This window comes from Orcinus orca, chromosome 8 (genome assembly GCF_937001465.1).
Source record: "Orcinus orca chromosome 8, mOrcOrc1.1, whole genome shotgun sequence".
Taxonomy (NCBI): domain Eukaryota; kingdom Metazoa; phylum Chordata; class Mammalia; order Artiodactyla; family Delphinidae; genus Orcinus; species Orcinus orca.
The window spans coordinates 13,048,778-13,068,624 of record NC_064566.1 but is presented as its reverse complement, the minus strand read 5'-3'; the positions used below and the strand labels follow the sequence as shown (position 1 = coordinate 13,068,624).

General features: G+C 58.3%; 1 protein-coding gene and 1 non-coding gene across 2 annotated transcripts; one reads left to right on the top strand and one right to left on the bottom strand.

Annotated features, from left to right (window-relative positions):
• Positions 1-723: 723 nt before the first annotated feature.
• MYBPC3 (myosin binding protein C3) lies at positions 724-18,485 on the bottom strand. The gene is made up of 34 exons (XM_049714398.1): positions 18,446-18,485; positions 16,808-17,074; positions 16,117-16,230; positions 15,946-16,038; positions 15,716-15,864; positions 14,644-14,761; positions 14,105-14,153; positions 13,861-13,890; positions 13,634-13,687; positions 12,352-12,372; positions 11,918-12,081; positions 10,904-11,036; positions 10,661-10,663; positions 10,417-10,541; positions 10,233-10,338; positions 9,972-10,138; positions 9,451-9,616; positions 8,542-8,648; positions 8,427-8,456; positions 7,412-7,551; positions 7,090-7,161; positions 6,244-6,403; positions 5,823-5,927; positions 5,545-5,733; positions 4,322-4,456; positions 3,956-4,123; positions 3,134-3,222; positions 2,790-2,985; positions 2,395-2,534; positions 2,037-2,196; positions 1,799-1,935; positions 1,318-1,504; positions 1,011-1,048; positions 724-859 (listed from the first exon to the last, which is right to left on the bottom strand). Exons 1-33 carry the CDS (start codon positions 18,468-18,470, stop codon positions 1,038-1,040), a joined length of 3,810 nt encoding a protein of 1,269 aa, XP_049570355.1. The 5' UTR covers positions 18,471-18,485; the 3' UTR covers positions 724-859; positions 1,011-1,037.
• On the top strand, positions 15,026-15,099 carry TRNAD-GUC (transfer RNA aspartic acid (anticodon GUC)). The gene has a single exon. It is a non-coding gene; the product is annotated as a tRNA-Asp (tRNA).
• Positions 18,486-19,847: the final 1,362 nt, after the last annotated feature.

Sequence of the window (19,847 nt, the reverse complement as noted above, 5' to 3'; positions counted from 1 at the left end):
GCTTCCTCCTCCCAAAAGCAAACTGGTGATGGGATTTTGGCACCCCACGGGGGAAGGAAGAGCAGAGTCGGGCCCTGGCCCCTACACCTTCCTGGTTCCCAGTGCCTTGTCTAGACAGGATCACTCTTCCTGTGCGATATGGGTGTGAATGGGCAGTGGGCTTTTTGCCCACCGGGACCCCAAAGCAGCTGGTCACTTTCACTCCAGGCCCTTACGGGCACAGAACCACACTGATACTAGCACTGCCCCCCATCCAGGCTGCTGTGACCATGGGTCACCAGGACAAAGACGGGAGAGCCTGGGGATTCTGGCTCTTTTGCTAATAATACACTTTCCTCTGTCACAGCTCCTCAGTTTCCTCATTTGAAGGTGGGGAGGACTGAGGTTCCTTCTAGTATTAATGTTTTATGAACTTAGGATCCCACAATGGTCCTCATTTAATTCATCTAGGAGAAAGAATACCTGCCTTCAGTTTGCTCTCAAGATCAAGTAAATTTTCCCGTGCTTTTTCTGAAAACAAGCATCTTGGACAAGAAGAGTCAGTTCTCTGTGATTGCACCGATCTTTTATTGCCCTCGTACACTGAGAAAACACGGCAGGCCAGAGAGGCCTGTCCCCAGCCACCATTCCTGAGCCCACACACTTTTCGCCCCAAGGATCTGAGGAGCTTCCAGATGGAGCTCTGACAGGTTAGCCTGTGCGGAGTGCCCCCCATGCCTGCTCATCATAACTACGCTGCCCTACTGGGGCTCCCCCAGTCCAGCTCCAACACACACACTTGCACACACATCCAACAGCAGAAGGTGGCTTGTCCAACTTCCTTCCAGGCTCCTGGTACATGGGTTGGCTCCAGTTGCACCTGTGACACAGGCTCTCTTGTGAATGAGCTGGACTGAAATCCTACTAAGAGCCACCTGCACCCCCATTTCCTGCTGGCTGCCCCTGGACCAAAGGCCAGGGCTCAGCCTTTGATTTGGGCCCTGGGTATCAGGGTGATGTGGAGTACATACCTGGCCATCCCCAGGGAGCCAGCCTGGTCACTGAGGCACTGCAGGAGAGGAGGCCATGCCATGCATGTGTTGAACCTCCCGGCACTACATGTGTTTCCCCACACACACACCCCCAGCCTTCGGGAAGGCTCAGGCAAGCAGCTCTGGCAACAAAGTCCAGAAGCCAACACCATCTGGACATGACAGAGTCATTGCTCTTTCAGCCAGAGCGGCTGCTTGGGCCAGGACAGCAAAGCGAAAGCCCAGAGTCCCAGCTGGCACCCGGCCTTTGCCACCACCCCAGGCCCTAGCCCAGCGGGTTCCTCACCTCGCACTTCCAGGCGGCACTCACACTGTGCCTCGCCTTGCAAGTTGGTGGCCCTGCAGACATAGACACCCCCGTCGAAGGGGCAAGGCTTCCTAATCTCCAAGGTCAACACTCCCTGCTTGCTGAACATGCGGAAGCGGGCGTCTTTGCCCAGGTCCAGGCCATTCTTGAACCAGGAAATTTTGGGCTGTAGATGGGAAGGAGGGAGATCTCTCAGGTTGAGAGAGGACCTGGCAGGAACTTAGGGAGACTAGGCACTTGTGTTTCTACTCTGGGGATCCCAATGGAGTCCCAAACTATGCCCAGGGCCGAGTATGAACAGGGAGCCAATGAGGAATGCCAAGGCCCTGTTCAGGGAGGGCCCTGATACCCAAAAGTGGAGAGGAAACAGGGGGACAGGCTGCGGGGAGGACTGCTTGAGGCAGGGGCCTACAACCCAGGTCTCCTGGGTTGGCCTGGATCAGGGCCCAAAGCTCCCTACCTTGGGGCTACCCCGGACAGCACAGCAGAGGGTAGCATTGTAGCCGGCAATGACCGAACGGTTCACCAGCGGGCGGGTGAAGCTTGGGGCCTCAGAGAAGTCCAGGGCCTTGTAGTTGGGTGGCTCATACGTGATGCCTGTTGTTGACAGAACTTGGTACCAAGAGGGCCACACCTAGCCAGGCTCGCCCCCCTGCCCCAGCCCCCGCCCGCGGTGGGTGGGAGTGAAGGTACAGCACCTGGTCTAGGGATGAAGACAGGCTCCTTGGTGGTGGCGGCTCTGTCACTGGGCCCCACCATGTTATGGCTGAAGACCCGGAAGTAGTAGCCATTGCCGATAATGAGCTCTGACACCACGCAGTGGGTGGGGCGGTAATGCTCCACGACGGTGAACCACTCCTGGGGGGTGGAGGAAAGGTAGGGGGTTCTCTGGGGCAGGCCCTACTTCCTGCCAGGGGCCTCTCTTGGGTATCCCTGGGGTCAGCACCTTCCCTGTGGAGGGAACCAGTCTAAGGATACCGGGGAGGGGCAGCTGGGGCCCAGGTCTGCCTGGACCCAGAGAGGGTGCGTGCGGGGGGCCCAGGCCCCTGGGCTCACCATGCTCTTCTTGTCAGCTTTCTGAACCGTGTAGCCCCAGAGCTCTGTGTTGCCGTCATCTTGGGGTGGCTTCCACTCCAGAGCCACATTGAAACCCCATGTCTCAGTGACCCGGATATCCTGGGGAGGACCTGGCTTGTCTGCAGGAGACAGACCCAGTGGGAAGCCCAAACCTCCTGACATTGCCTGAGTGTGAGTAGGGGACGCCAGGCTCCAGGGGCCCCCTCGCCCCTGCCAGGACCTGGCCTGCCATCTTCTGCAGGGGCTCTGGGCATCCCAGAGGAGGGGCCCCAGGCCTGGAAGACGAGAAGCTCCAGGTTGAGCCCTGGGCCCTGGCAGTCCAGCGCAGGGACTAAAAATGCTCGGACTCAGAGGGAAGCCCCAACGCCACGTACCAACGACCTGCAGGACCAGCTCGGCCTTGTCCTCCATGCTCTCGATGCGCAGAGTCACCCGGTAGGTGCCTGAGTGGGCGAGGTGTGCGGCCCGGATGAACAGGATGGTGTCCGTGGGGCTGTTGCGGATGCTCACCTCCTCGCCTGCCAGTGGCTGTCCCTCTTTGGTCCAGGTCACCTGAGGCCGGGGCTTGCCCTGTGCGGGAGGACAGCTCACGCCCGAGCCTGGCTCTCCCTAACGGCCACTGCCCCAGTCTCGCTGAGACATCTGTCTGCCAGGCGTGGACAACACACGCGGCGGGGCGGGGCGGGGGGGGGGGTGCAGGGAAGGGGGCCAGCCCTACCTGGAAAGGAATGAGGAGGTTCACGGGCTCTCCAACCTTCTTCTGGATGGTCTGGCGAAGATGTCTGGGTAGCTGGAGCCGTGGCCGCTCTGTGGGTACGAGTGAGGGGCTCGGCGGGGGCCCCCACAGCCGCAGGCCCAAGGAGCGCCACAGCGCCCTCCGCTGGAGGCAGGGCCTGGAGAGCCGCAACTAGGAAACATGCCGCCTGCCGGGCCCTCCTCTCCTTTAGCTCCCCAACCCCAGCCCCAAAGCTCCTGCTTCCACCCGAGCCTCTCCACCCTGCTACAACAGGCAGGGATCAGAGAGAGTGAGGAACTTATCTGAGGTCACACAGCTAGCCAGTCGCAGGCCAGGATGCAAACCTAGGCTTTTCGACTCCATGCCCCCTGCTGTTTCCATCCCAGTTTGCTGCCTCTTTCCACTCTAAGAACCAATCCTTAAAGGACTGACTCTTTGTTGGCAAAATAATGGAAAGTGGATCCCACATGGGCCAATCTGACAAGCGACCTCACTGCTCAGTCTTTAACACATGGACAATACCTACCTGTTGGAGCTCAGAGACCCACAAAACAGAGCTCGAAGGTGATGGTACAATGACCTACATTTTCCCTGGTCCAGAACTGGGGGTTGACATGGAAAACCAAGAGGGACGCCTTCTCTGCACATCTGGCCTGTGGCACGGGTATAGGCACCGACCCCCTCCTGTCCCTGCCCAGCATTTATTCCCGCCAAGTAGGGTCTCCCTGACTGCCCCCACCTCCACTGGACCCCAGGGGCCAGGGTGCCAGTGGTAGGTCTCATCCCTGCACGAGGAGCACTCACGCAGTATCTCCTGCACCGTCACAGGCTCCGTGGTGGTGACAGGGGCTCCAGGCCCCGCCACATTGTGAGCCCGCACGCGGAAGAGCAGCCGAGCCCCCGTGGGCAGGTCCTTCACCAGCAACGATGTGTGCTCGGTCAGCCCCTGAAGGGCAGCCACCCACTCCGAGCCTGGGGGCGGGGGTGGGGATGAAGAGGCAAGGCCATGGGCAGCGTCCGCATCCTGCCGCCCACATCCCTGGTGGCCGACTGGGGCCTCCACTGCAGACAGGGGCCCTGCAGGGTGACAGGGACCTGGCCTGGCCTGGAGGGCAGTTCAGAGAAGGGTGCTGGGAGGCGGAGGGCCCAGGGCTGGGCTGCAGCACTCACAGCCATCCTGGCAGTACTCCACGCTGTAGCCGTCGAGGCCTCCAGCTCCCATGCGCTCTGGGGGCCTCCACTTGAGGGAGACGGTGGTGTCAGAGACATCCTCCACCGCCAGGTGGCTGGGCTCACTGGGGGGGCCTGGGCAGAGGGGAGGCCAGAGAGGGGTCTGAGCGAGTCTGCCACCACCAGGGCAGCTGAAGGACCACAATCCAGGGAAATCCTCCCCCTTCGACTGGCTTTCAAGCACTTTGAGAAATATTTCAGCTCCATTAAAAGACATGTCTCTAGACAGGCTTACAAACAAACACACACCCAAGCAGCATCAGCGATTACAGAAGAGATGTAAACAGGAAAAGACGCCCCAAAACAACACCAACATGCTTAGAAAGAGCCACTTTTGTAAAATGGTGGAGGAAATTCTTTAAATGTAATTCAAGAAAAAACTGGCCTAAAACATGGACATTTCCTGACCCTGTATGAGTAACTGAGTTGACTAAGAGCTAAGAAAACCGGAAGTCACTTCCTAAAGAGAGGCCTGGCCCCTTCTCCCCACAGGCACCCTCTTCCTGCCATCTCACCACACTGTGCCCCCCTCCCTGTGTCTGCCCCACCACGCACAGCCACCCTCCTCCCCCTGAGACTCACATGTCCCAACAGGGACAGGTGTCCTCGAGAGTGCCACACCCTCGGTGTCTGTTCTACCTTCTCAACCTCCATTACCCAGATGTGGAAACTGAGGCACAGGGGAAGACGATGACTCCAGATATCCCTCCTGGGGATGAAAGAGCTGGCTCTGCAAACCCCATCTCTGATTCCCGCTCCAGGGCCCTTTCCGAGGGACCCAACTGCCCTCACCCTCTTCCCTGGTTAACAAATGCTGGCTGAAGGGAGTGGGGAAGAGGGAACAATGATTTACTGAGCTGCTGTGTGCCAGATGCTCCGCCTGCATGACCTCATTTCATCCTAACAATTCTATGAAGTAGATACTGTCATTATCCCCATTTTATAGATGTGGAAAGTGAGGCTGGAGAGGTCTCTCAGCTCCACCCCCTGCCAGCTGGTGACCTCGAGAAAGTCATCTAACTTCTCAGAGCCTCACTTTCTTCACCTGTGAAATGAAGGTGATTAAAGGAGACCACGGGTGTAAGCGCCACCGACACAATAGCTGCTATTACTGGGGCCCCTGAACAGGAGGGCGTGGGGCGGGGCAGGCAGGGCAGGCTCACCAACAGGCATGAACGGCTGGGAGGCGGGGCTAGGCCTGGACATGCCCACTGCGTTGACGGCATAGACCCGCATCTCGTAGACCACGCCCTCGATCATGCTCCGCGCTTCGTGACTCAGCTCCCGCAGCAGGTCGAAGTTCAGCCGCATCCACCGGTAGCTCTTCTTCTTCTTGCGCTCCAGGATGTAGCCTGGCGAGGGGAGGTGGGAGCTCTGGTCTAGAGCGCAGGCACCCCCGCACCCCCTGCCCTCGGCTATGTCCCCTGTGCCTTCGGCTCACCTAGGACTGGCTGCCCGCCATCGTAGGCAGGGGGCTCCCACCGCACCGTGCAGGAGTCCTCGCCCACGTTGCTGATATTGGGGGCCGCCGGAGCATCCGGCACATCTGGGGAGAGGGGACCCACATCAGCCCTGCCCGGCCGAGGCCAACGTTGCCTATCCCCACTGCACCCCAACCAACAGGCCTCCCCCACTGCCCCCAGACCCTAAAACGATCTTTCCAGAATGCAGTTCTGATCACATCACCAGCCTGCAAACAACCTGTTACGGCTCCGCACTGCCCATATTCACCGGTCCTAGCCCCAGACCCCTCTACGGATCTAAGAATGTAGCCCACAGTGTTTGTTTAGAGACTAAATGTGTGCATGGATGGGTCCTCCCTGGTTGCTCCTGTGGCTTCCCCACCTGGACCCCTGCCTCACCGATGACCTTGACTGTGAGGTTGACCTGGTCCTCGCCCACGGGGTTCTGCACTGTGACAACATAGACGCCCTCGTCTTCCTTCTCTGCTCCCTCAACGGTGAATATGCTGCGGTCCTTGGTGGTCTCCACTCGGACCCGGCCCTCGGTCTCACACAGCAGCTGGCGGGGGAGTAGGAGTTGGGGGGAAGGACCCAAGTCAGAACCCAGGGGCTTCTGCAGCCTCTGCAACAGCTGACAGCCCTGAGATGGGAACGGAGCTCAGCGCTGGGTCTGCTGGGGAGACACAGCCTGTGTGGAAACTGCACCCATGTGAGCATCTAATCCAAGACCCTTTCCTAACCACCTGCCATGGGCACGACACCAGGGCAAGGGTCACAGGTTCTAGCTCTAGCTCTGTCATGGAACTTTAGACAATCGCCTGTCTGCTCCATGCCTCAGTTTTCCTATCTGCTGAATGGGAATAACAGGACCTCACAGAGCTATTGTGAGGATCCCGAAAGACCTCAGCTGGGTAGAGGAACCAGCAGCGAGTGGAGGACGAGAAGCTGACCTGATTGGTGCCCCTGCAGCTACTCCTATTGAAAAGTGCCAGGGACCCCACTCCCTTGCTGGGAAGAAGCACAAAGTCAAGGTCAGCTCAGGAAGACAAGAGCCAGGGAGCGCCCCCAGTCAGGAGGACTTCCTGGCAATGTTGAAGGTGTGAACGTGTGTCTGTCTGGGGCATGAGGGCCCCGTGGAGACCCTACCAGGGGCAGGAGCACCTTCACAGAGACCTCACCTGAGTTTGGATACCACATGGGCAGAAAATGACTAAGGGCCAATGAGCCACCTTCAGCCTCACTCACCTTCTTGTCAAACACCCACTCGTCACTGGCACCTGCATCCCCTGATGCATCGAGGGCTGGGACCTTATTCCTCTGGGAACAGAGCAGGAAGGAAGAAGTGAGGGGAGAGGGTCTGGCTCAGCCTGGAGGGAACCCCTGCCCAGCAACCCCTACCCCTGTCCCTCCTTTGCCCACCTCCCCGACCTCTCAGCCTGCTGAGCCTCTGTGCCCCTAGTCAGCGGCCAGGGCGTGTACATGTGGAGGGGGGGGAGCAGGTCCCACCATACACTAGTCCCATGCACCCATTTTACAGGTGGGGAAGTGGGGGAGGGATCCACAGTACCTTTGTGATGGTCTTCTGCCAAATCACAGTAGGAGCAGGGTCCCCGGAGATAGGAACATCCAGGCGTAGCTTGTTCCCAGCCACCACCACAATGGTATCCGGCACGCGACCTGGGCAGTCCAGGTGGATCTTGGGAGGTTCTGGCAGGGAGATGGCACAGGTCAGTGAAAGAGGAAGGGGCCTAAGGCCTATGAAAGAGGGGAAAGCTAGAAGGAGCACATGCCCCTGGCTGTTTTGTTTTTATTCTACTGAGGTATAGTTTGCACACACTAAAATGCCAAGACTTGAACATACAGCTTGATGAGTTTTGACAAATGTATACACCCTGTGTAACCACCACCCAGTCAAGATCTAAAACATTTCCATCTCCCCAGGAAGTTTCCGGGGAGGTTCATAACATCAGGTCACCTAGCGTAGCATTTCTCAACTTGTGTTTGGGAATGCCTTCCTAGAAAAAAAAAAATTTCCATGGACAAACAATTAGGAAACCCGAGGTTAAACAAAGTTAAGCAGGATTTTTAGAGCATCTGACATATGCTAATGCACCTTCTGAATCAACAAGAGGCTCCCAAACTTATTTCGCCACGGAACCCTTGTAAAATGGAGTATCGTATTAAGTGAGCCCTGTCTAGAAAGCCCTGACCTACAGCATGCCTCAGCCTGGACTGTTCTCCTGAAATTAGGATCCTACACAGTTTAATCTAGAAGCAGGAAAGGTACTTGTAAAGCAGATTTAATAATAAAACCTCACCTCTGTGATGTCATTTGGAAGCTCACACACACCATGTCAGGTCATTGTTCCTACCATCCCATAGGGGAGCCACTTCAGGATCCCCATTTTAGAGGCGAGGAAACTGAGGCTCAGAGGGACTGCAGGTGGCCCGTGGTTGTGAGTGGCAGGGCTGGGGCTGGGCCTCAGGGTCCCCACTCCCGGTTCCTTTCTTCCCTCCGCTTGTGAGTGGAAGGGAGACACAGGCAGGGCATGGGAGGCAGCACGCAGGGGCCCAAGACTCACCCTGCCTAGGCACGAAGTCAATCTTGACCTCTGCAAGAGATGCAAGAGCAAGTGGCACCAGGGTGAAGGCAGGGCCCAGTGGCAGGGGCCCCCATGCCCCTCAGCACCCGCTCACCCATGAAGTGGAGCTTGGCAGACAGGTTACAGGCGAAGCCTTGTGGCACAAAGCTGTAGTCCGCCTCGTCTGCGGGCGTGACGTCGTCTATGGTCAGTCTGTGGACCCTGCGGGGCAGTGATGGCTCAAGGGGCCCTGCTGGGCCATGCACCCCTGGCCTCACCGGACACCCCAGCCAGGGCTCCAGGGGGCCCTCACCCCACCCTAGCTCAATGGTGTTCTAAAGTGCTCTCTTCCTCTGTGTTTGAATTTTCCAGCTCCCTTGCATGCTTTCAGAGGTAAGCAGTGTAGATGTGTCCCCTCGGCTGGGCCACTGGAGACTGGGCAGGGGCTGGTCTCATTAGTCTCCGTGAACTTGGGCCCAGATGCTCGGGGCATGAGTAAGGGAGTGGGAGAGAATGAGGGCCCCTGGCCAGAGCCATCCTCCGAGGCCTCCTACTCTACCCTGGTCATGAGTTGGCGGGCGGGGGGGGGGGGGGGGGGGGCGCTCCCAGCCTGTCTGTATCTCTCACTGCTTCGTCTTTGTCTCTGTCTCCCTCCTTCTCTGTCTCCAATGGACTCTTCTTCTCTGTATGCGTCTGCCTCTCCATACTTCTGTCTGTCTCTCTCTGTATCTTTCTTTCTATTTGTCTCTGTCCTGATTCTGTGTATCTGTCTCTCTGTTCATCTGCTTCTCCCTCTGTCTCTCAATCTCAGTCTGACTTTCTTTGTCTCTAGTTCAGTCTCGGTCCTGTCTCTAAGTGTCTGTCTCTTTCTGTTTATCTCCATCCATCTGTCTGTCTTTGTCACCATCTTCTCTCTCTGTGTCTCTATCTCAGTCTCTCTGTCTGTGTCTCTCCCTGTCTCTGTCAGTCTCTGTTTCTCTCTGTCTCTCTGTGTGTCTGTCTCTGGCACACCCTGCACACTCACCGCCCGATGTGGGACACCTTTATGCGGCTGTCAGGCACCAGCTCCTTCCCGTTCTTCAGCCACACGCCCCGCACGTTCTCATCCGACACCTCACACTTGAACACGGCCTGGTCCTTTGAGCCTACCGTCAAGTCCGCGATGCTCTGGTACACCTCCAGCTTTTTCTCTGGGGGACACAGGGCAGAGCCAGTGAGCTAGGGAGGGTGTGTGTGGGCGTGAATCCCTGCGGAGATCCCTCGGGCTTGTGAAAATACATGAGTGCAATGCATGTGTGCCTGTGACGGTGCCGTGTACAAAAGGAATCTCATGTGTGCCGGGGTGGGTGACACTAACCAGGCCCATCTGAACCTCCAAATACCCTCCAGGTGGTCACCTCAGCATCCCCATTTTATGGATGAGAAAGGTGAGGCCTGATGTGTCGAAGTTACTTGTCCAAGGCCATGCAGGCCTCGATCCCGGGTTTGCCCAATTCTCCTACATGGCTGGGGTGCTAGTGCTGAGGGGGCCTCCCAGGGCCTCACCCTGAACGATGAGTTCAGCCAGAGCCTGGCCCCCGCTCGTGCGCAGTGCATAGTGCCCAGCATCCTCCAGCGTTGCCTCGTTGATGATCAGGTGGTGTCTCTGGCCGTCCTTCTTGAATCGGTATTTGAAGGTCTCCTCCCGGGTCAGTTCCACCCCGTCCTTCAGCCTGGCCAGAGGGTGGGCAGTAGGTGCCAGGGCCTCCTCTGGGGATGCCCCCAGGTCCCTGGCCCCGCCCCGAGCCCCCCGCCTCTGGCACTCACCATTTGACCTGGGCCCCCTCCTCAGACACTTCACACTCAAACTCCACGCGCTGTCCCACCATCACCAGCTGGTCCTCCAGGGGACATGTGATCAGCACGGGGGGCTCTGCCGAGCAGAGAGAGAATGATGGGTGGGCCGCTCTGTGGCCCCTCCCCTCGCAGGGTCTCAGGACGCCAGGCCCACCTTTGATAAAGAGCTCGGTGCTGCACTTCTCGCTGCCCACCACACACTGGTAAGCCGCGTCGTCCGCCAGCGAGCACTGGCTGATGGTCAGCGTGCGCTTGGCGCCGACCGACTCGAAGATGTACCTGGGCGGGGCCGAGGTGTGGGCAGGAGAGCCATGGACGCACCTCCTGGGCTCTGGGCCCCCCCTCAAACTGCCGTCGGGACCCCCGTGCCCACACCCCAAGCCTTCCAGGAGCCTTACTTGCTGTGGAGCGGAAGGGGCCATTGGAGCGTCCCGATGGGAGAAGCGAGACCGAGAGAAAATGAGCAGGGAATAGAGCCAGGAAGAAACAGAAAGGTGGGGAGTTAGACCCAGAGAGACAGGGATCCAGAGCTGGCCAGAGAGCATGGGCGGAGGGAGAGGCAGGGAGAGCACGGCCGGGGAGCAGCCCCCCAGGGCCTCTCCTCACCCTGCAGTGTCCCCGGGTCCCACTCCCACCCGCACCTGCCGCTCATCTGGATCTCCTGTCCGTTCTTAAGCCACTTGACCTCGGCGTCGGGGTCGGCCAGCTCCACGGTCAGCCGGATCTTGTGGCCCTTGCTCACCTGGTAGGCCGGCTGCAGCTTCTTCTGAAAGGCTGAGCGCTTCCACCCCTCAGCCCCCTGCTCCCGGGGCCGCCCAGCGAGGAGGGCGAGGTCCTGCCCCTCTCCTCCTCCTGCCTCCCCACGTCTCTCTCTGTGCCTCCGCTGTGACTCTGTCTCTCTACCCCTGTCTGTCACCTCCTTGTCTCTTGTCTTCCTGTCTTCCTTGGAGTCCTCTTCACCTGCTCAGCTCAGGGATAGGGTCCGGGGCTTTCCAAAAGGACAGAAGCTTGGCAGGAGAATGGGTGATGGGACAAACGGGCCTTCTCCTCCTCTCCACTGTTTTACCAACAACCCCCGGTTTTATGCCCTCCTGCCAGGCGCCTCTGTTGTCCCAGCTCAGTTTCCAGGGCTCCTTGTCAACCCCTTGATGGGGAAGGGCTGGCCTGAGCCCTCTCCTCGGACCCGCCTGGGGGCGAGGGGCGCTAACCTACACCCACCTGTTCTGTTTGCCTGTGAGGAAGATTAACCAGGCTCTTCTCTTCGCAGGTCGGGGGTCTCTGGGCTAAACTGGCTTCTTCCCCTTTTTTGGGTGTTGGGAGAATTAAGCAGGCTTTTTTTTCCCCAAGCCGGGTAGGCGAGGAAGAGGCCGCCTGGCTTTGGCTGGGGGAGGAGGGCTGGCCCGGGCTCCATCCTCTTCCTGTGGCGTCTCTGGGCTAACTTGGCCCTTTTCTTTTTCTGTGCGGCAAGGTGCCTGCCTGGGCCCTCCCGCTTTTTCCCCACACGAGTGGGGCTTCACCTGGACTCTCCTTTCCTGAGCGTCTCTGGACCACGCTGGACGCAGCTCTTTTTCCGTGGGCACGTGCGCGTGCGTGCACGCGCGCGCCTCTGCGCAGGCGCTCATCTCGCCTTCTCCTCTCCCTGGGAGGGGTCTCACCTGTGCTCTTCTTCTCCTCCCGCTTCATGCCCTTGAGCCTCTTGAGCATGCCTCGCAGGTCGGTGATGCCGTGCTGGAAGGCGATGCGCTCATACTCTGACGGGGGTGCCTGCCGCAGGATCTCCCACACATCCTCCTCCGCGGGGGCCTCCAGCCTCGAGTCCCTGTGTCACACGGTCCATGTGGCGAGGCTTCAGGGCAGTCCCCATGGCCAAGACAAAACTGCAGCCCCCTCTCCTCCCCTCCCAAGCGGAAGCTGCCCCTGCCCCTCTGCCTCCTCCCCTCTGGTGGGACAGCTCGAGCTGGAGTGGGTACTGGGCCAGTGCTGGGGCTCAAGGGGGCTTAAGGCTTCAGTATGGGGGGGCGCGCTGGGACTGGGAGGTGCTCCTGGCTGAAGTAGGGGTGACAGGTGCAGAGCTTCATGGGGCACTCACCGCGGGGTCCGGAAGCTGCTGCTCCAGGTGGGGAAGAAAAGCAGTGGACACATTAGAGGTGTAACAGAGAAGAACAAACCTGACTCCATATTGGATCTATTCCTTTAGCTCTAACCCTTGTACTGTGTTGCCTGTTCTCGGTCATGCTGGCTCTGCACCTTTGTAAAAGAATGTTGCCTATGGCCCAAACTATATATGATAGCCCATTCTCAAGGCTTTGCCTCCCAGGCTTGACCTTTAAAGGTATATAGCACTTTTCATTTGTATAGAGATAAAAAATTACAGAACAGAAAATAACATTTGTCTTGTTGGAGGTTTACAGGAACATTGTGACCAGACCTACATGGCCGGCTGCAAGAACAAAGGATTCCACCAAAAAGTCTGCAATAACCAGCCACACTCCCTCCCCTTTTAGTAGAAAAGAAGCCTGAATCCTAACTTGGGGAAGATGGTTCTTTGGGACACTAGTCCACCATCTTCTCGGTTTGCTGGCTTTCCCAATAAAATCGCTAGTCCTTGCCCCAACACCTTGTCTCTCAATTTATTGGCCTGTCGTGTGGCAAGCAGTCTGAGCTTGGACTTGGTAACGAAGGGATGGGTCATCCCTCCATGGACCGCAGCCCGTGGGTCCTCACCTCCACCCTCTTCCCTGCACTCATACCTCTCCGTTTACACGGCACACGTGGCCTTGTTTATTCCTCCTGAGCTCCGGCAGGTGGGTATCAGGAGAACCTGAGGCTCAGAGACTCTCCCCAGTCAGCAGGGATCCTCACCCAGGTCAGTCTGATCCCCAGCCCTGTCATCTGTCATCCGCCCTGGTGGGGACGGCTACGGAGTCCTGCCAGTGCCCTGCTTCCCCAAAGCACTTAACCCCCATGCTCATTTTCTGGGCTGCAGCAGCATCGACCATACTGCAGGTCCAGGAGAGGGAGGGACAGGACACTGAGGACACAACTCAATTGCACTGGGCTCGGTGGGCAATTCCTGAGGCTTTGGAGCCTTCTCCCAGCTTCTGGGTCCCCAGAGCCTATTGAGATGAGCTATCGCAGACTCAAGTGTAGGAGGTCATGGGAACAGTGTGAGGATGTTAGTTCACAGGATGTAACTTCTGCTGAGCCCTCTGACTCTTCGCAACACCTGGATTGTCCCATTTGACAGGCAAGGAAACCAGCTCAGAGAGGTGCGGTGACCTGCTCAGGGCCACACGGCTGGAAAACCACGGTGCCAGAATTTGAAACTGGGCCACGTCACCTGCTCTGAGAGCTGCTACCCGGGGGCTCACCTCTTCCTCAGCAGCGAGCTGAAGTCCAGAGTCCCAGCATCCTCATGGCCATCACTATGGAGAGGAACCCCCATAAGGCCACAGTTGAGCCATAGAAGGGGTTTGGGAGCAGGGGGTGGGGTCGTGGTGGGGGGATGGACGTGAGAGGAAGGGACACTGGCTGAATGGCTTCTCCCTGTCTATCTCAGACCCCCAGGGTCTATGTACAGGTGGGTAGGAAGGGGTACCTGATTCGCCGACCTCCTCCAGCCAGGCTCCTGTGGGGGTTAGACTCAGTTTCTCACCTGCCCAGGGGAGCTTACTCTCTTCCATCCCCATCCTCTTTATCCTGGCCCTCCACATCACCCCAAGCCCTGACCCCCATATCACCCCCTGTCCTGGTCCCCCCACATTACCCCTGGCCCAAACCCCAAGGGGCCTCAGACCCCAGCACCGGCTTCCCCCAGGCCCTGACGAGAGGTGGCCACTCACGTGCGGCGGAAAGCTGATCGGAGGTCCACGTCTCCGGGGCCGATGGCCTCTGGGTTCAAAGACGGGGATGAGTCAGGGGAGGAGGCTTCAGAGGGGACGATCCCAGAAGCCCTGCCCTGGGATCTCCTGGTGTTGCAGACCTGCCCATCCATGACCCCTTGACAGTGGGCATCTGCCCCAGGACCCCATCTTCTTAGCCTTTCCCAGCCAGGGTCAAGGTACCAGGGATGTGGGGCAGTTTATCGTTCCCAGTACCTTTGAGGTGGTTCATCTCCCGCCCATCTCTCAACTTACCCTTCACCTCTTCACCTGTGCCAGGATCCCAGACACCAAGATGACTAAGACCCCAGATGAGATCTGGGCTCAAGCCCCACCCCAACCCTGGAAGCCTCGATGGGTTTCTTTCAGTATTGGGCATGTGGTCAGTGGTTGCACGGCCAGGGCTCAGCATCCTCCTTAGTATTGAGAAGTGGAGGCAGGTATGGGGACAGGACGCATGGGGAGCCCAAACCCAGAACTGATACCAGAGGGCCCCTTACCATGGACAGTGAGGTTGAAGTTGCAGCTGTCAAATTTGTCCTTGGTGGACACCTCACAGCGGTAGCCACCAGCAAAGGTGGCCTGGGCATCTGTGATGTGTAGCTCAAACAGGTAGACCTGTGGAGGTGAGGTGTCAAGGGAGACTGGAAGCGAGGAGATGAGGCCCTTCACCCCTAAAGGAGACTGTGGGTGGTTAAGGGCCACCGACCTTCTCACCCCTCAGGGCTTAAATTAATCCATACAGTTTTGTATAAATAGAAAAAGGGGCCCCTTCTCAAGATACATTGACTGCCATCTGCTGGCACAGGGTGGTGATACAATGTAAATCAAGGGTGGCTACAAGGCACATGGCATTCACTTAAGATGAGGCACTTTGGGGAATCCCCTGGTGGTCCAGTGGTTAGGACTCCACACTGTCACTGCAGTGGGCCCAGGTTTGATCCCTGGCTGGGGAACTAAGATCCTGCAATCCACGTGGTTCGGCCAAAAAAAAAGAGGCACTTTTGTTCAGTGCACAGCCCACACAACTGTACATGTCTACCCTGCCCTGCCAGAAGCCCCCTTGCCTGGGCTGGGACTGTGGAAGAGTGGGAGGAGCAAAGGCTGAGAGTCAAAGCACAGGTTCTAGGCCTGGCTCTGAGTGACCTGGGACCAGCAACAATAAACTCTCAAGCTTTGGTTTCCTTGTCTGTATTGTGAAGAATTGTTATGGTTGATCATTGAGGGTCCCTTGAGCTCTGACACCCATCCATCTGGGGCCTTTACACCCTCACTGACTGGTGCCCCCCAAGTCTTATTTATGCCCCCTTGAGACTATCATGCCCTCCGAGCCCCCTACGTCCCACAGGTCCCCTTTGCCTCCCCATAACCCTCCTCTGAGCCTCCCCATTCTCCCTGTGTGCCCCTGGCCCCCCAACCAGCTTCCCAGGCTCCCCATGACCTTCTGTGAACCTCCTCTGTGCCTCAAGTCTCATGGTGCCCCCTGCCTCTCTGTGCCCCCCATGCCTTCCAGGGGCTCTCCAGGTCCCCTTTCCATGCATGCCCGTGACCCCCGTGCCCCATAGGTCCCACCTTGCTGGTCCGATCGTAGCTGTCGTGCAGCTGCAGGTGTTGCCCCACCTTGCTGCTCAGGTCCACCCACTTGCCCTTGAACCACTTGACTACAGGTGGTTTCAGGAGGCTAGCCCCTGCCACGCGGGCTGAGAAGGTGATGCTGCCACCTGCAGGAGAGGGGTGACAATCGGGGATGCCCTGCTGCCTCCCTCCCCACTTCACCCTGGGTGCAGCAGCCCTGCACTCACCCGCGGTCACCTCGCCATCCTGTGGCCTCATCACAAAGAGGCCGATGGGATCGTCAGGGACACTGGGTCCATCGGGGGCTGCTGAGCTTGACCCTGTGGACAGAGGCCTTTGAGACCTGCCCTGGGACACCCCCATCCACTGACCCAGCCTCCCTGACCCGCCCCTCTCACCTTCAGGCCTCGGGGAGCCTCCTTCCACTTCAGTGGCCGAGGCCAGGGCTTCTCCAGGGGCTCCAGGAGCCTCAGCAGGGGCGGGAGCAGGGCCTGGCACAGGCTCTGCCTTCCCTGGAGGGGATCAGATGGGGGGTCGTGGAGCAGCTTCTAACCAGAGACCCCCTCTTCTTGTCCCTGGTCCTTCCCGCCTTTGCAGTGTGTACAAAGGTTCGTTCAGCCTGCCTCTCACCTTCTCCTCGCCCTCACTGGCGGTCTGTGCCCGCATTCCAGGGGTTCAGCCTGAACATCCCTCCTCTCCTTCCCCAGGCTCTGGTCTTGGTCCAGCCCCCCAGGCTGGGCTGAGGCTCCCTCCACACCCATAAGCTCATGGGGCTTCCCTGCCAGCACACACAGCCCACCAAGTTTCCATCTGCGTGGGCATGTCCAGTGGGAAGGCAGGTTATGTCTTATTCATCTCTGAACTTCCCCCACCTCCGTAACGGCCGAGACAGGCCAGGGAGCCACATGGGGACACTCAGAAAGGTCTTGCTACAGAAAACGGGAAAAGGCCATTGCTGGCTGAGGGCACAGCCGAAGCAAAGGTAAGAAAGTGAGAAAACATCTCCTGCACTCTGGTCGAAGGAGAGGTGGTGGGGCTGCCCCTGCTCCCAGTAGCTCCAACTTCAGGGAAGGCTGCCCAAGGTCTTACCTGCTTCTAAGACCTTGAGGTCAAACTTGACCTTGGAGGAGCCAGCGATGACTGCATAGGACCCCTGGTCGGCAGAGCCCACGTCCCTCACTGTCAGCGTGTGCCGCGTGCCCTCGGCTGCCAGGCCATATTTGTCACTGGCACTGATGTCCCTGCCTGCCCGCTGCCAGCGCACCTTCACTCCTGCCCGCTCTGTCTCGGCCTCGAACACGGCAGGGTTGCCTGTGGCCACCTCCACTGACCGTGGCTTCTTGCTGAAGGCGGAAACTGAGGGGCAAATGGAATCTGCAGGGGCCCCTGGCTTGCCCATGCACACCACCCCTATAGCGCTTCTTATTAAATACGACGATAAGCGCTTTAATGCATCACCTCGTTTAATGCTCCAGTGGCTCTATGAGGTAGGTGCAGTTATTATGTCCATTTCTCAGATGAGGACTCTGAGGCTCAGAGAGGTTAAGGGACTTACCCAAGATCACATAGCCAGTAGGTAGGAGAGCCAGGCCTGTGGTCCAACCTCCATACAAGAATTTTGCTAGGTGTGTCCCTGGATACCCCACCCTCTCAGCCTGTGGAAGCCCATCCCCCTTTCACCCCACCAGCTGGGGCGCTTGGCAAGGGACCAGTACTCTGCCTAATTGGACGTGGCTAAATTTGTCCTCTAAGAGCTTCAGGCTGAGAATCGGCAACCGAGATAAGGCTGGCCTGGGAGGGAGCTGGGGCTGGGGGGACGATCCCTGACATGGACGACCTTGGTGAGGGCACAGGCCAGGACTGGGACTCTGGGCTGTGACTTTCTCTGCCCTTGGCTGGAGATCAGGGGCCTCTTGACCATCCCCTCCCAGAGCAGAAGGGCTGCAATACCCCACTGCGGGGGTCATGACTGGTGTGCGGGCCACAGGGGTGCAGGCTCAGAAAGCAGACAGTCTCAGAGCTGGAGGGAACCAACCTAACCCCTCCTTGTATAGATGGGGAAACTGAGACCCAGAAGGGGAGGGACTTGTCCAAGAGCATTCAGGGAGCCTGGCTCAAGTCTAGAGTCATCCTGGGGTCCTTCCTGCAGCAGCCTTTTCCCAAAAGGCAAGCCCAGGCCTAACCTTGCTGCAGGAGATGGGCATGGAGTCAGGGAAGGGGTCGTCTGCGTCCTGAGAGTGGGGTGATGGCCCACTTCCTGCCTTGGCTCTCTCCCACTCTGTGCCCCTGACCCCGGTTTACTCTCACTCTCATCAGAAGGATGAGAAGGAGAAGCTGAGAATCAAAAAAAGGACCCAGAGGGGACTTCCCTGGTGGCACAGTGGTTGAGAGTCCGCCTGCTGCTGCAGGGGACATAGGTTCGTGCCCTGGTCCAGGAAGATCCCACGTGCCGCAGAGCGGCTAGGCTCGTGAGCCATGGCCGCTGAGCCTGCGCGTCCGGAGCCTGTGCTCCGCAATGGGAGAGGCCACAACAGTGAGAGGCCTGCATAACGCAAAAAAAAAAAAAAAAAAAAAAAGGACCCAGAGGGACGGTGCCCCTGTGCTGGGGCTCAGAGGCCTCGACCTCATCAACCCCCTCAGGAACTTGCTCCGAGGCCCGCCCCCAATTGCAGATGTCCCCAGCCCTCCCTGCCCCACGCTCAGCCCCAACCCCAGGCCTGGAGCTACCTGGTTTCTTCCCTGGCTCAGGCATCTTGGGAGAGGTCACGCCAGGAACTGAGCACGCACAGGCCACCGAAAGAGAATCTGAGCAGGGATCCGTCCCCCTACTATATAAGGGGCCACCCCCTCCCCAGGCCCTCCTTATCTGCACCCTGCCCAGCCACCTGCTAAATATAGACAAATTCCAGAGATCAAGGGCTCTCCAGGAGAACATGAGACCCCATTGTTCCTGGCTGGTCCCGTCCCCTCCCCTGCCAGCCCAATATGACAGCTTCTGCCCCCCAGCCCTCAATAAACCTCAGGGGTACCCCAAGCCCTGTCTGTACGTCCTTCTGACAGGCAAATTGTGCAGTGGGAGCGTGTGGGACCCATAACCCTGAGGCTGATGGGTCAAACATATCCTTGCCGGGCGGTGGTTACATGCACAGCCCTGGGCTGGGCTGCCCGGGGTCCTGGCTTCCCCCGTCAGTGTTCCCCTGTGACCTTCTGCCCCCTGTGACTGCCTCCACACACCCTCCCCCTGCCCCCGCTCAGGTCACATCAGGAACATCAGTTGCTACACAGAAAGAAGCAAATTACATGTGACCTACTGTAAGCAAGACCCAATATCAGGGAAGGTCATTTGTCCCTCACAGTCCGGAGGGAGGAATTCTGTACCCAAGGATTGTCCACATGGTCAAAACTTACCATCCCTTTTAACACCGAAATCCATTCTTTTCTTCCATTTTAACCATATTTAAACCTCATCTCATGTTCCTGGGCCTTCTTTAAAAGGGGACTGGGCACCACTTTCCCACTCTCGGGGCTCAGAGATCCACATAGGGGGTGTCATGTTTGGGCTTCCCCAGTCTGAGCCCTCGGGGCGAGGAGGTGTGTGTGGGTGTCTGCCCCAACACGGATGGCCCCAGAATCTGGATTCTCTGAGGTCTGCAGGTTGCTGAGGAAAGTTCCCTCACTCCCAGGCTGTCGGCCACCTCTTCTTGCTACTGTCGGAAGCAAGACGCTTACAGGTTTCCCTGCTCATCCTTCTCTGGCTCTCCCCTGCTGTGCGCCAGGAGCCAGAGCAACCAGGCACTAGGGTACGTGGGAGGAGTTCACCCGCATCAGGGTCCTGCCAGCATGGATGCCGTGAGGACGGTCTGCGGCCAACGGGAGCTCCGAGGCTTCATTCCTGCTCCTGACCAAGCTGCACGTGACCCCCTTCCGGACACGTGAAGCTTCCCACCTCACGCTGCCATGGTGGCCCACATGGGGTGGGATCAGGGATCCCACCCAGGAAGCCTCGTTGTGTGACCTTGGACAAGTTATTTGACCTCTATGAGCCTCAGTTTCCCAGTCTATAACATGGGATGATATTAGATTCCACTTCTCAAGGTTACCATGTAATAAATGGCCCGAAAATCCAGTG

Excerpts from the sequence above, each read along its gene's own strand:
- MYBPC3 (XM_049714398.1), bottom strand. The coding sequence starts at position 18,470 with ATGCCTGAGCCAGGGAAGAAACCAG. Across the intron at positions 13,688-13,860 it reads GGAGGAGGTCGGCGAATCAG|TGATGGCCATGAGGATGCTG; the intron begins GTACCCCTTCCT and ends TCCTCTCCATAG. Across the intron at positions 1,936-2,036 it reads TGTCTTCATCCCTAGACCAG|GCATCACGTATGAGCCACCC; the intron begins GTGCTGTACCTT and ends TGTCAACAACAG.